The sequence below is a fragment of the Cephus cinctus genome, unplaced genomic scaffold (genome assembly GCF_000341935.2).
Source record: "Cephus cinctus unplaced genomic scaffold, Ccin1 Ccin1_scaffold0413, whole genome shotgun sequence".
NCBI lineage: Eukaryota > Metazoa > Arthropoda > Insecta > Hymenoptera > Cephidae > Cephus > Cephus cinctus.
In genome coordinates this window covers 107,633-122,738 of record NW_014333096.1, presented here as the reverse complement: position 1 = coordinate 122,738, position 15,106 = coordinate 107,633, and the positions used below count along the sequence as shown (strand labels likewise).

The 15,106-nt window shown below is 39.3% G+C and overlaps 2 protein-coding genes across 5 annotated transcripts in view; one reads left to right on the top strand and one right to left on the bottom strand.

The window, feature by feature from the left end:
• The window catches only part of LOC107267588 (trithorax group protein osa), a 22,013-nt gene extending 14,454 nt beyond the window's left edge, over positions 1–7,559 (top strand). For all 3 annotated transcript variants that reach the window (XM_015739507.2, XM_015739506.2, XM_015739505.2), the window contains 7 exons: positions 36–209; positions 854–1,010; positions 1,105–1,360; positions 1,527–1,692; positions 1,777–2,078; positions 3,042–3,281; positions 3,366–7,559. In XM_015739507.2, the coding sequence (XP_015594993.1) occupies positions 36–209; positions 854–1,010; positions 1,105–1,360; positions 1,527–1,692; positions 1,777–2,078; positions 3,042–3,281; positions 3,366–5,543 (3,473 nt within the window). In that variant the 3' untranslated portion in view covers positions 5,544–7,559. The remainder of the gene's footprint in view (positions 1–35; positions 210–853; positions 1,011–1,104; positions 1,361–1,526; positions 1,693–1,776; positions 2,079–3,041; positions 3,282–3,365) is intronic.
• Positions 7,492–15,106, bottom strand: part of LOC107267586 (vacuolar protein sorting-associated protein 13A) — a 24,073-nt gene continuing 16,458 nt past the window's right edge. For both annotated transcript variants that reach the window (XM_025084922.1, XM_015739504.2), the window contains exons 38-52: positions 14,644–14,913; positions 14,101–14,454; positions 13,825–14,004; positions 13,616–13,750; positions 13,392–13,543; positions 12,862–13,033; positions 12,598–12,791; positions 12,336–12,522; positions 11,693–11,827; positions 11,500–11,617; positions 11,312–11,432; positions 11,170–11,236; positions 10,927–11,072; positions 10,719–10,845; positions 7,492–7,710 (exon numbers count right to left, since the gene is read on the bottom strand). In XM_025084922.1, coding sequence (XP_024940690.1) covers positions 7,561–7,710; positions 10,719–10,845; positions 10,927–11,072; positions 11,170–11,236; positions 11,312–11,432; positions 11,500–11,617; positions 11,693–11,827; positions 12,336–12,522; positions 12,598–12,791; positions 12,862–13,033; positions 13,392–13,543; positions 13,616–13,750; positions 13,825–14,004; positions 14,101–14,454; positions 14,644–14,913 — 2,508 coding nt within the window. In that variant the 3' untranslated portion in view covers positions 7,492–7,560. The remainder of the gene's footprint in view (positions 7,711–10,718; positions 10,846–10,926; positions 11,073–11,169; positions 11,237–11,311; positions 11,433–11,499; positions 11,618–11,692; positions 11,828–12,335; positions 12,523–12,597; positions 12,792–12,861; positions 13,034–13,391; positions 13,544–13,615; positions 13,751–13,824; positions 14,005–14,100; positions 14,455–14,643; positions 14,914–15,106) is intronic.

Below are 15,106 nucleotides of genomic sequence, written 5' to 3'. Positions count from 1 at the left end.
TAATTTTAATCAAATTTCATGTAACTTTATTTCAGGCTCCTCGAATTCTCAGGACTCGTTTCCTGCGGCAGGATCGAGTAGTACCTCGATGGATGGATATGGAAGCTATCAGAGTAATTATACTAGTAACGCACCAGGTGGATCTTCAGCAGAATATACTCCTCCACCGAGACCGCCAAGTCAGAGTAGTGCACCTTCGCCGCATCAAGGTTTGTTGAAAATTAATTTAAAAAATTGGATCAACTTGTAACGGGCTAGGGGGAAAAACGTTGAGTCTGAGGGAGTGATGTTGGTCTGGCAGGTAGTTCGAACTAGAGCGGGCAGAATAACGCGGTTATCGTATTAAATACTTTCAAAGATGGCGTGGGACAATCTCCGCCAAAATCGAACACAACGCCCTACCCGGGTCTGTCAGGTACATCAGGTACCTTAGATACTGCTTTCTCCGGTTCAAAGTGTCCTATTCTGCAATCATGTGCCTATCTGCCATCGACAATACACTAACGCTTAGCGCTCGATACATAATATAAGCAGAGCCCAGAGCAAGCCGGTACATTGTCCTGTATAAATGGATAATTTCAAAAGATATTACGAGTCAATTGAAAATATTATAATTGTTTGTTTGTACGAGTCTGATATATCTCCTAATTGGGTATCATTCGATACCTAAGGATTAATTGCTATAGTAACAAGCTTTCCGAAAGCAAATATATTTTTCGTCATTGTTATCTGGTGTCTGCGATTCAGCGATCAGTACGTAATTTTATTACGAAATCGTTTTTCTACTTAAGAGTTATTCTACTAACGTTTTACATCGTTAAGTCTAATAAACGATCTTTTATATGATTTTCAGGAATGCAGCAAGGCGCTTATCAAGGTGGAGGTTCCTACCAAAACTATCCACAAGATTATATTCGTCCTCAAGGAAACACGATGACTCAGCAAGGAGATTTCAATCAACCGTACTCACCGCGTTCGCATTACCCACAATATTCGCCGGATGCCGAGAGGTAAATTGATATTTCGATTATCGCGCATAGCTGCGTATGGTTGGATCCAGTCTGTTTCATACTTACGAACGTATACTTCACTCCGTGTTCGCAGAGCTTATGCTGGGGGAAATATGCCGCCGAATAATACCGCAGGTCAGGAAATGTACAACAGGTATGCCGGCGGTCAACAGCCATCAGGCTACTCGACCGCTACGCCACCCAGTGCACGCAATAACAACTATATCTCTGGGCCGCAAGGTCATCCTCCAAACGCTCAGCCACCATCAACGAGCCAACCATCCTCTCCGTCACAGTCGCCGGCGACTCCGACGTACTCCTGTCCGCAAGATTACTATCGGCAGGAACAGGTAACGCTGTTAAATCAAAAAAACATAACAGAACAATTTAACGTAATCCATCTTTGGAAAATTATCAAACCCAAGGCGCTTTAGCGTCCTCTCGTGGAATTGTTTTACCCTTCCTCGATTGTGACGGCTTAGCACGACCTGCTCTTTAGTTCAATAAACGTTAAAGGCGGCGTACGGAACACCGGGAGGGAATCAGATGTACTCTGGAGGTGCAACGGCGAACAAGAACATGCCACCTCCTCCACCAGGACCAACGCAACCAAGACGCCATCCAGACTTTGCCAAAGATCAGCAGTATCCTCCGTATAATCAACAAAGACCGACCTATCCAGGTTAAATTCAATACCTTCTTCATCTATGCTCTCATACTTAATGTACTGTCTCATGACTTATATTATCGGTTATTTGTGCGATAGGCTGGACAAGTACGACGAACCAATATAGCAGTCCTACTGCGAGTAATCGAGTACCTTATCCGAGTCAGCAATCCCAGCAGCAGTCGCAACAACAGCAACAACCGCCTCAAGTTGCAACTGCGGGTTCGCCTTCTACAGGGGTTGGTGGGATAACCGGCGGACAGCAGTGGTCCAGTCAACAACCACCTAGGCCATCTTCGCAACCAAACATAAATGCTATTACACACGCGCCACCACCACCGTGGGACCATCGCTATCCGAACCAACCCTCTCCGCTCTATCCTCCTCCTAGCTCGCATCAGGTTTGTCACATTATCTTCTACGTTATTGCTCTTAGCTCAATACTTGTACGTTTTTCGAATTAGTTTATTAACTACTCTTTTCGAGTTTTCGTAAATTCCATAATACTTCACTTTTCTTTGAAGAACTACTATTCTGTCGAAAAGAAAAATTATGTTGAATTTACTGTCATGATGGCACTTTTGACTATTCGTATGTACCTGACTGGATTATCGGATGAGATAGGAAAGTTATTTGCATTCAATTCGTAATGCTTTTGTTTTTGACATGTCAGTGACTTTTATTATTATCGCCGTTACTAAACGCATGAGAATTAGATTTTGTATTAAAGTGCAGAATGGTCATATCTGAAAAATATGCTTCATGCATGCTATAAAGTGAATGTTGCACGATGCATCAATGCAAAAGGTTTTTCTTTTTATGTTTATGAAGAACGAAGAGAAACGGAAAATTCTTCGTTTCTTAAATTACTATTTTAATTATAATGTATTTGTAAATTAATGTACTATTCCTATGACTGTTGATGATGTGCAGTGTAATTAACTGAGCCAATCAAAAAAGTATAGCAAAACTTTTAACTTCTGTAGAATTATTTATAAATTTAATGGCAAAACGTTAAATCAAATTTCACGTAGGCATTATTTATACATATGTATAAAGGCATTTTGCATTAAGTGTTGCATTTATTTGATTTATCATTGTTGTATTATGAGCGTTTCGAGAGATTTTATTGAGATCATTTTTTGGTTAATTTTTTTTACATCGTCCTTAAAAAAACGTACAAAGTTTTTGCATACAATACTTGCATAAGGTGCAACTTTTTTCCACTCTTTGCATAAGGTGAGTTTATTGCTATTCATTAAAAAAAAATTGTTTCATGATAAAAAGTATGTTTGATGTTTGTTGCGTACTCATTTAATGCAAGGGGAAATGTGATTAATTACCGATGAATTTATTATTTTCAGAGTCAACTAGGAATGAATCCAATGATTGGTCAACAACCTACCCCGAAGAGAGAAATGACATTCCCTTCCGACAGCGTGGAAGCAATAACACCGCTTCTTTACAAACGGCGTAAATTGACACGTGCAGATGTGGCGCCGGTAGAAGCTTGGCGTATCATGATGGCTTTACGCTCTGGTCTTCTTGCTGAAAGCTGTTGGGCCCTTGACGTTTTAAACATTCTACTATTTGATGACACTTCCGTAAGCGGGCCATTTTTCATAAAAAACCGTTTTCGTTGTAGTGTGCGAGGTTTTTTCTTAAAAATATTTTTCTCTGCTTTCCAGGTAAGTTACTTTGGACTGGCGCATCTTCCTGGTCTGTTGGACGTTCTGCTGGAACATTTTTCTCGTTCCCTTTCCGACATGTTTGACTTCGCGGCGGTGGACGACGAACGTTATTGGTGTCAAACTTCAGAAGGTCCTGACGTTGACCTTGGCGCTGTGACACGGCCTATAGATGCCGAAGATCGCGCTAAACTTCTCTCTACTTCGAATTACACGTTCCTGTCGAGACGGGGTCGTCCTGTGAAGGTAGTGCCGCGTGACGATGACCTCTTCGTATTGGACTCTCGTAGACCCTGGGATCATCAAGACTGTGAAGCGGATACTGAACCGTGGCAAGTGGATAGTAACTCTACCAAATACATAGTGACATCCTTTCAGTCCGAAGTGAGCACGTTACCGTTCGCGCGACATCTCAGAGATGAGAAGCCTCCTCTTTTACAAAAGGAAGTAGAGAGCGTGGACACGAAAGAGGAATCCAAAGTTGACGGTACCAGTACCCTTCACGATAACTTGGATTCCACGAAGAAGTCCGATGAGTCGAGTGACAAATTGAAGGATTGCGGTGAACGCAAGCAAGCTGACAAGAAGAAGAAAACGAAAACTCTGAGTGACGTGTTATCCAGGATCAAGAAGGAACCAATGGAAATGAATGATCTTACTAGGGAATTATTCGAGAAGAAGAATGACGTGCCCAGGAAAGAATGCGAAAGCGAGGCTAAGGCAAACAATAACATGGGTGAACACTTTAGTGGGATATCGAAAACCGACGAGGATTCGTTCCCCAACCATAACGGGATAAGTGACTCTCTGAGTACAGCCGAGTTGGAAAAGAGGGAAATCAAGCGAGAGATTGAAGAGAGCGAAGAGGCGGAAGAAGTAGGTGTAAGGGATGGGACAGACGCGAGGGATGAGGCGAGAGATGAAAAGGAGGCGAGTGAGGGACCAAGATTGAAGATTAGAGATCCAGCTGGAACGCTGAAAAGGAGACGGATAAACGATTACGAGGATGAAAGTTACTCGAGGGATGAGGCTAGCCTTTACCTCGTCACAGAGAGTCAAGACAGTTTAGCACGGCGTTGCGTTTGCCTCTCGACGATTCTCAGGAACCTTACTTTTATCCCTGGAAATGAAATAGAGTTCGCGAAGAACGTAACGTTTCTAAGTCTGTTAGGAAAATTGCTCCTTCTACATCATGAACATCCCGTTAGGACGCAAAAAACGCGAAATTACGATCGGGAGGAAGATGCCGACTTTGCTGATTCCTGTAGTAGTTTACAAGGCGAGAGTGAATGGTGGTGGGACTTTCTTCACCATATCAGAGAAAATGTGCTCGTGATGGCAGCGAATATAGCCGGTCACATGGATCTGAGTCAACATCCGGAAGAAATATCGCGGCCTGTACTGGACGGTCTTCTACATTGGGCCGTTTGCCCTGCGGCACATGGTCAAGACCCGTTTCCAACGGTTAGCCCAAATTCTTCCCTTTCACCCCAGAGACTCGCCTTGGAAGCCCTCTGCAAGCTCTGCGTCACTGAAAGTAATGTCGACCTAGTTGTTGCCACTCCGCCCTACTCTCGACTACAGAGGCTGTGCTCAGTCCTAACCAGGTTGCTATGCCGTAGTGAAGAGCAAGTGTTGCGCGAGTTTGGCGTGAATCTCCTTCACTTTCTCTCAGCCGCCGACAGTGGTGTCGCCCGCACAATTGCCCTTCAAACACCCTGCGTTGCCCTTCTTGTGGCATTCATAGAGCAGGCGGAGAGCAGTGCTCTCGGAGTGGCGAATCAACATGGTCTCGCAGCTCTTCGAGACAATCCAGAATCGATGGGCACAAGTCTGGACATGCTACGACGCGCAGCAGGCACTCTCCTTAACCTGGCCAGGCATCCTGACAATAGAACCTTGTTACTTCAACACGAGTCTCGTCTACTCGCCCTGGTCATGAGCCAAATCCTGGATCAGCAGGTTGCTGCGATAGTGGCGCGTGTCCTATTCCAATGTTCTCGGGGAGGCGTGGGAGGTGCGGGCAGTAATGGCGTTAACAGTAACAACAGTAGCAGCAGCAACAGCAACAACACTAATAATGTTATTAGCAACGTCACGACCACTATTCTCACCACCATTATCACCAACACCACCACTGTCACCACCACAACCACCACCACCACTACTACGTCGTAACTCAGCACGCGCCCAGTGTTTTCTGTCTCCTCTATGTTTCTATGGACGTGTCGTGCACGCCGCCAATTGGAAAGTGGAAAGTGAGGAACGCTACTGCGGCGTAGTTGTAGTTTTATATCGAGTTTAACGAGTAAGAAAAAAAAAGCTAATTATTGGTGTTAGCGCGTAGGTATACTCTCGGTGAGGTGCGCCATTGGTATACCTTTCATTCGTGAATTGGAATAATATCGATAGTGTAAGATATCTCATAATTACGAAAAAAGACTTGAGAAGCAGCAGCAGCCGCATAATAATATATAAACCGATAAATTGACGAGAATGAGAAAACAGAAAGAATACATGGACACTCGACAAACCGATGGTGCGACATGGAACGATAGTCGGGTGACGATTATATAAATATAATAATAATATAATGCAAATTTTTATATTTGCATGTTTTTGTGCTGTAATTAGCGAGTAACTAAGATATTTTGTAGATAATACATACTTCCATTGAATCTTATTCAATTTGTGCTGCGCTTGTGGCGCAAGTGCGAGTGGCCGCTCGCAAATGCGAGTAGACCTCTATACCACAGGAGTCTCGATTTTTAGAAAATGCAGGTGGAACCATAGAAGGAAGAGAGTTGATGCTGGACGAAAACGAAAACTGATGTGTGATACGTCGTTACGTGGAGTATGTGCATCAGAGAGAGAGAGAGAGAGAGAGAGAGAGAGAGAGAGAGAGAGAAAGAGAATTAATGCGTGAATGTGACTGTGTACTTGTCATAATGAAAGTGAGTATGCTTGGTAATACTAAAGGTGGAATGATGAGAAGAGATTAAGTTGGATAATGTGTGCCTGCAAAAGTATCGAGAGATAGAAAGTTCAAACAGCTATGGTTGCAGTAAACAGAAAAACAAAAGTGGGATGTTGGGTTGGAGGGGAGAGCAACGTCTCTGAATGAATAGTTTAGAAAAGTTAGCAAACGATCACGCACTTAAATAACAAGGCATTCATTTTTTTTTTCATCTCCACACCTCCTTCCTAGGTTGTCTCGCGAGAACATGAAAAACGTGACGGTACTGAAATTTAGGACGTTTCATGGTGAATGTGCTTGCAAAATGAACTGAATCGGTTTAAAATCAATTTTCAGCGAAAACGGAAAAAAGGAAGACGTATCAAATGGTGTCTATAGAACTTATGAACTTTGGAATTAGCGCTATGGCATTGAGCAACTTGAAAATACAAGAGAGACAGAGGAACGCGCTGTTATTGCGTGTTGTACATTTTTAAATCCCTAATTACAGTTTGCGCATTCAAAGTCATCAGTTCGGTACGACAAAGGCGATCAGTGTACAATTATTATATTAGATTTTTCTGTCGTTCATTGACGATCGACAACTCGACGTCGTTATAATTCTGATCGTCATCGTCGTTGCCGTTGGTGCCGTCGTCGCCGTCGTCAAGATCATCGTTATTCTCATCATCATCATCGTCATCAATGTTGCTGCTATAGTTATCATCATGCCGACACTGTCATCGTCGTTATTATTGTTGTCACTTGTTATTGCCGTCTTCATCGTCACGGTTGTCAACTGTTGTATATCTTTGACATCTCCGGATTGACCAATTTTTCAGTTCCGTAACAGTAGTTAAAACTTTATAGTTCCGCTCTTCGACGCGCGAGCGAGGATAAGCCAAGATGTGCACGGAACATTTACATTGAACCAAACACGTCCCCAGCCTCAAAAAAAAAATACCCTATTCTATAGACATCTTAATACGTGTAGCTCTTAAATTATTTACTTTAGTTTGAGTGGAGATGCCTGTAAGTGTAATTTACTAAGACTTTTTGTAAATAAATTATGAAATAAACTAGACGTACTTTATCCAGAACACTTTGCAATTCAACGGCGAGAAGGGAAAAAATGGATAATATAAATATATGTTGACGGGTGTTACACAATTTCGTTTGCATTCACGGTAAGATTTATTATTGTAGGTAGTTAATTAAAATATACGTTGATTTCCATAGTTACGACATTTCATATTCTGTTGCCACACAAATACTATTTTCCATATTTAATATAATGACGCTCTCTGCTTGACGACACAGCCACTCCAGGGCGATCTTGTCGTTGCTTTCTATGTACCAGTCTGTATTGAGAGCGCACGTTTTTTCGTTCTGCAAAAAAAAAGCACATTCATAATCTCTCCTGTGACATTAATTACCATAAGAATGTATTTTTCAAATACATAGATAGCATTCTGCGGTCTCAAGTAAACGACTATGTAAATGTTAAGCGGATATTTTCAAAATCTTGTTCAATTCTGTATGTATATGCAAAGCCTAACAATTCTTTTAATTTTGATTAACGTCACATTCGGCTTCAAGAGTTGTGCTTTTGACTAATATTCATAATTTTGTTTTGTCGTTTATGAATTCATCGCGTGTAGCAAACTAATAATATTATTATACTCATACTGTCTACATATTTTGGGTTGATATTAAATCTAAAATTGATTGAAGATAACGTCATTTAGTTATAATTATCCCAGACAATACAAATCCTAGTCATCTTTGATATGACTAAAAGAGATCTTATTCGTTGAAGTTTTCTTTTAGGCATCTTAAAGGCTACTTTAGGATGTTGCGTTGTATGGCATGTGATTATAGATTAATTCCTGAAAAAATGAACTCTCTTACATTATTAATAAGATGGTTCATATAAATGCAACTAATTTCAAACGATGACTATACCTATACGACGACGATGTCAATAATGTTGGACCCACAGTAGAATATTTAAAAAAAAAAACAAGGAAAAAATTAAGATATCATTAACTATTCCAATTCCAATTTTGAAACTGCGCTCTTTTCTGTTTTGTAGCGTCAGCTTAAAAAAGTCAGGATCGGCAACGTAAAACTGAAGTATCACTGCAAGACGTTTCAGGCACGGCACGTGAACAATTGGGCTATATCTGCTGCATTCGCCGTCACAAGAAAATTAAGTTTGTACAGGTGTCAATTTAAAACTGGGATCATTGGATATTTGCAATTGTTACTACTTCATGTATATCCGCATTCCTTAAGTTTTCCTACAAATCTGAATTCAATCTATTCAGTGAATTGCTTCCACATTTTGTCAACAAAACGTTTCGTTATCATACAGACATTACATATTCCCTGATTTTCAAAGGAAAATGCTGGACTGAAGTTACTTTGACATGTTCCATCCACATGACCGTGACTAGCAACTGTGTAATACTCTTTTTCTAGATGAATATTATTATACTCATATATATTCTGCGACGTGATTTTTCGATTCACGGTCACAAGGCGACTACGATTACCGATACAGATAACGTTCTTGATTTCAGGATCCCGTCGGGTCACCACCCTGCTCAGAAGCTATGCTCTCGGATTGATTTGTATAGTTATGCCAATGCTTTCGGAAGATTACGTTAGGGTTTAGTTGAGGTCGAGTTGCCCGAATCTGCCGTGGGGAGATAGTCTCGACGTACAGCGTTCCCCGACAGAGGAGAGTACCCGACGGAGACGTCTTCACGAACCGGCAGAAGCCCGGGTGAGATACCGACGCTCCGCTGGAGATGGGCAAAGGGCTGTAGAGCGGGCGGAGATATAGTTTTGATACGGTTAAGGGCAGGGGAGGAACCCTCTTGCCCGAGTTAAGGATGTGGTGCCCAGCTGTCGCACGATGCCCTGGGGAAGCGACCGTGAAGGATCTTCAAAAGTATTACGTACCGATCCGCTAAGGAACGCTCCCAATTTGGTTTAAAGGGACGACTCGAGGGAAATGGAAGAGTTATCGGCTATAAGGATATCGACCAATCAGAATGATTAGTTCTCGAATTTGACTATTGTCAAAGCAGTCCGTCTCGGTGCACCGACCGCGGTGTCACGAGCTGGCTCGCGCTCCCGTGCTATCTGTTGATAGTTTGTCTAGTTGTGTTTCAATACGGTATAGCAAGTTCTCGTTCATGTAGTCCTCGCGTTGCTCTCGCGATATCCAGGAAATTCTATGAATTTCCTGTGAGTGTTCCGGAGGTGTAATGCTGTGCCCTCATGAGTGTCCTTTGGATGCTGTTCTCGGTTTTCAGGGATTAGCTGTACCAGCTCCGGTGAGGACTCCCAATTTATTAATTGGTAAAGGGATTTCGATTTGATAGTTCAGATTCGTTCTTTTACGTTCTCGGTTCATTGCTCTCTGTCTCTCGCACTATTTGCCTGACTCTTACTCCGACCCTCTTTACCTCAACCTAGCAGTCTGAGCGGCCGTGCATTTTTGTAACCTTTTGCTCCCGCTCATGCATCCAGTTGCGTTTGTTGATTTTACGCGACCCCAAAAATCAGCACCTACGGCTGCGTTTCTCGATTTTACGCTTCCCCAAAAATCAACAGGATCCGTTAAGTTATCGCATTATCTGATAGGTTCCGTAAGAGCTCTCATTTTGGTGAAGTTGGGCCTGTTCCACCCCAACTCCCAGTTCATACCGGCTCGTCAGTTCCCGGTGAAAAAAGAATTGGCTGGCGCCCGCCTGGCTTGCGGATGCATGAGCGAAGGGTGGACGGCCGAAGGTAACGTAGGTTGGTTCTCGAAGATAGTTCGTTCTCGGGTGTTTCGCTATCGGCGTCGAGTTAAGAAAAAGATAAATAAAAGAAATATTATTGTCTTGTACGAATAACTTTTTTAAACCACGTACTAAAACGACCGTCAAAATTGTATAAACACTGTACATCACATAACACCATCTCGTGAATTAATAGTGAAACTTTCTGGATTAATGTCGTTGCATACAGAGCATTTTTCTTTAGAGTGCAAATTAACGCTTTCGGCATAGCTTTTCTCGTCTAATCAAACTTCTATTGCACAGCCATATGAGTTCATCCGTCTATTCTAGTAAAGATGATTAATAACAATCATTTTGTCGCGTAAAAGAAACATACTTGGGTAAAAGTGTACTCAAGTGTGTCGAATGCGGCATAAAAGAAAAATATTCCTAGCATACCATTTCGTTACCATAACAAGACGAGATAGCAATAAAGGCATATGCGTATGACGCTAAAGGAATCAGAACACCTTGGTGATTGATATATTAAATTTCTATAGAAGAATGTGAAGTGTACTATCACGATGAAACACACGGGCGCTTTCGCACGAGTAACTGTACCTTGTTAACATAGAAAATCAATTTGTTCTTCACGACTTTAGGTGGTTGAACAAGCTGATTAACTTCTATGGTCCATACTACATTCCAAGAGCCCCACATACATCTTTTTTCAAGAAGAAATATCCGACTGAAAAAGAAGGAGGAGAGTCATTATTAAAACAAATACCTAAGAGAGAGAATTAAATATGTCAAGCATATTTATACATACCGCAGGGACACAAGAGCAATACGTTCACCATCAGTAGATAGCACTACGTGTGCCCAGTATGCATCCATATCTGCATAGTGTCCATTACTTATTGTGTTTAGTAAATGCATTCCCATTGCTTTATGAGAGGAATAGAATTCGACACCCTAAATGAATGATAAACGGTATTATAAGATGCGTGAAAGGCGTCAAGAAAATTGTTGCATTAATTTAAATATTGTTGACAATTAAGCTATTACCTACCAAATAAGGATTCACATAGCGAGGTAAACGAACACGAGACACAAATTCGTATCCTATGTCTTGGGCCCTAAAATATATATTTTAGATTAAATCCAAATAATTAATTTAAACAATATTTCATCAAATTTCACGACTATCACACCTTTTAATCGTGTCCATTATTAAACTTGGTAGAAAGTGCGCGACACTTTCTTTTTTTGTCAGGCTTAGAATCCTTTTTCCCAATGTTCTCAAGAAATATTTTAACTCCTCTTGATAGACAGCTGTAAAATATTAAGGTAGAATCAGTCATTGATTCTCTAAAATCTTTGTATATATGCTTTTACTCACTGCTTGTAGGCTTCACTACTAAGCCGGAAAGTTCTAACTCTACGCCAATAGGAAAAGAAGAATTAGCCATTAAAACGGTTAACGGTATTTGGGTGCTTTCAAATCCTACAGCTTTGTCCTGAAATTCAAATAAATTTCATTCAACAACTACTTTCATAATTCTATATAACTTTATAATAAAACCATTATTCACCTTTGGACGTATAGCACAATGCTCGGTGTTGTCAAAATTCAAGAGAGAAGATTGCGTAACATCAGCTGTACAGTTTCCCAAAAGACATGCAATTTCGTAACTCAGTTTATCAGCAATCTCTTCGCCTGTTGGAATCTGTAGAAAAATATATTGATATATCCTAAATTAATTATTGAAACCGTGACATTTGTTCTCTCAAGTTACATGTATACACAGATATCTCGAAGACAGAATACCGATCATAAATTTCAGGGAACGATTTTTTCAACAGATACAGAACCAATGAAGCTGAGCCGAAAAGTAAGCACGTCGCAACTAAAAATTGCATAATTCATATCACAATTAAATAAAAAAATAAGTATAATTATATGCAGGAATAAGTATGTTGCTGAAAGTCTAGCGCAGTTTGTATAGCAATTTATACTTGAGTTATTTCTTAGCTTATAGACTAATCGGTTTATATCTTAATAATAAAGCTATTAAATAGTTTAGACACTTTTTCTTCAGAATCTAATCGGTTTAAGCATCTCTTAGAGTTTTGTCAAATTAATCTAAATCATTTTACATATGATGTATAGAAATGATTGAATCGATTGACTTGATTGATAGTTATGATGATTCAATATATTAAAGATATACTTACTAAATCTGATTCGCAGATGCTATCTGCTGCTATTTTGAAATTGTAACCATAAGGATTGCCCAAGACAGTAGAAGATAGAATTAACACGTTGAACTGTTGCGTTACTTTACCAATATAGCTTTCCCAAGTATTTTTTAAAAATTGATCAATGTCTACCGTGATATATATTTTTTCATAATGAGGTATCCTATAGTCGATGGTTTAAAGTGTTGTTAATAGTAAGAATATATTAATAATTGAAAAAATAGTGATGAACTCTTACCTGATTTCAGCACTTTTTTCAAACGGTTCCCTGCATGCATATTCGAATAGAAACCTCACGAAACTGCAATAGCTCGACGTACTATTGTAAAGGCGAGCGTTAAGTCCTTCTGCACTTGCCAATAGTTTCAGATAAATTTTAAGAGGAGAGACATGAAAGAATTCTACAACGGTTTTGTGTCGCCCGTCGTTAATCTGTAATATGTGATATAAAAATGTTATAATTGACAATAATTAACAAAATATACATATATAAGAAATGTACCTTCTCTTTTGTACAGTAAAGAGGATGATGAATGTTAGAGAGATCTTTCCTTAATCTTGCTGCGACAGAAAATTTCGTTTCGATTCTTTTCGGCATCAGATCGTCTAGGAGGCGTACGAGAAACTCTTCGTGCAACTTTAGCGTAAACTCGCGAACAACAATGATAATTTTTCTGCAAATTCATGAATGCAAAAACATGACGTTGCTTATAAGTTTCGTAGTTAATTCAAATCATATTACATAAATTGTAAATTTATAATATTGTAATAATTTGTAATAGTTAATAAGGAATATAAGTACTTATTTATGGGTTATAAAGTAGTGTACTTTTATTTGCTGTGTAAAAAACTAACGCTTTATTATAAAAAGATAAAGAGACCCGTCTAGTCAGTGTTGAATTTAAAATCATATTATTCACACAACATTAATAGATTTGTTTATGAGCTATATGCTCTATTAGAATTGTACAATTCCACTATTTAATGAATTAATTAAAATATTCTGAAAAAAAAAGAACGTAGTACACTTACTTATACACATCATGAGTAGCTTTCTTTTGTTTTACGCAAAGTAGTTCCACGGCTGGTTTAAGTTTACGATTTGTAACATTACTCGCAAAACATTGTTTTGAATCAGAGGACAAAACTACAGGAAATAGAGCACCTCGTAGTTGATTGTCAATCTAGATGAGAAAAAGCAAACGATGTCATAACGTGAATCTCATTGGTTGAATAACAACAGTATGTTAAATCACCTGTACTCTGTAAATCTTTCCTTGCAGATAAATGTTGGAATACGAGCTCCTATAGTGAAACCAAATACCTGGCGAATAAGTTCTTCGCAATTTTCCAAAGAATGGTTTGGTCATGTGCATCTTTGTAAAATCGATCTGTAAATAAAATTTAAGTAATATATGGTTAACGAATAATTATATATGTTATAAAAGTAACAATCGATTATTACATCTATGAAATTATCTAGCTGTGCTTTCTTTAAGGAGGCTTTACACTTATCCTCAATCCATGCACTTAGCTCCAAAGTTAAAGTTTTCCAACGGTTTCCAATGGAAACTTCCCAATGTGGAGCAGAATCTGTTATAGCAGCATATGCCAGCTCTCGTAGTCGTTCTTCATGATGCACAACCTGTGAAAAATTAATTTCATCAGGCTAACTGTTTTAAAGCGCTATATTTTCAAGCAACTGTATAATTGCAAATATTTAATCTTTAATGATACTAACGATACTCATGCCAATTCCAGCAAGAGAGCAGAAAACTTCGATCTGACTTGGTTCTGGTTCTACTATAAATTTGGCCTTTAAAAATATGTTTTCATCTTGTGTGAATAGTAAAACTCTTTGGTGCTTTTCTTTGAAGCTAACCCAATAAACAATCGCCCTATCTTTCCGTACTTGTTCAATGCTCGATATTTCTAATTCAGTTTCGCTATCAGTATCATCGCTACTGCTTTGCCCTGTCATTGAATTTGGACTCTTCGTGCTGGAAGTAAATTTCTCCGAAAAAGATATAGAACTGTCGGTGATAGTGGTTCGCTTTAGAGTTCGAAATGAAACTGTTTCTTGTCCATATCCATCCTGTAATTATTATTTTCATTATTTAACAATATCTACTAGGATTACAAAGAGATGGAGATTCTTATAACAGTACCATAGCATATAAATATCATTACTTCTCTTTTTTATTGGTGAATTAGCAAATTAATAAATGTTAATAAATTATTAAAATATCGAACTACTAAAGTCAATTAAGCTTCAAAACCTTACCGTTTGAAATTGAGCTTTATAGCCTTTAGTTTTATTGTCGTACACGTTCCAAATAAGTTCTCTGGTTTTACTTGGATCATCCCAGGTATAAAGAAGACTTTGAAAAGGACTCAATAGAGCAACTTGGCCTAAGTTGATTTGGTGGATTTTTAAGAATAAGTCTTCACAAAAATTGTCAACCCTGACGGGAGCATCTCCATTTTGATATCGTCGGAATGTTATGCTAAATGGTGAGTTATTACTGCGTTGTACCTCTACACACAAGGCTGTCTGTAATGTAAATATTAAAAATTTATTTACTTGTCAGACATAATCTATTACAATAGCGTGAAAAGCATCGTATAGCTATAATTCGTATCAACAGGAACACTGTAAGATGTTTGGTGCAAAAACAATATGAATGTAAGGTAGACGTATAATTAGTACAAAAGACTAACTGTTGCAAGATTGCGACGCTTTTTCT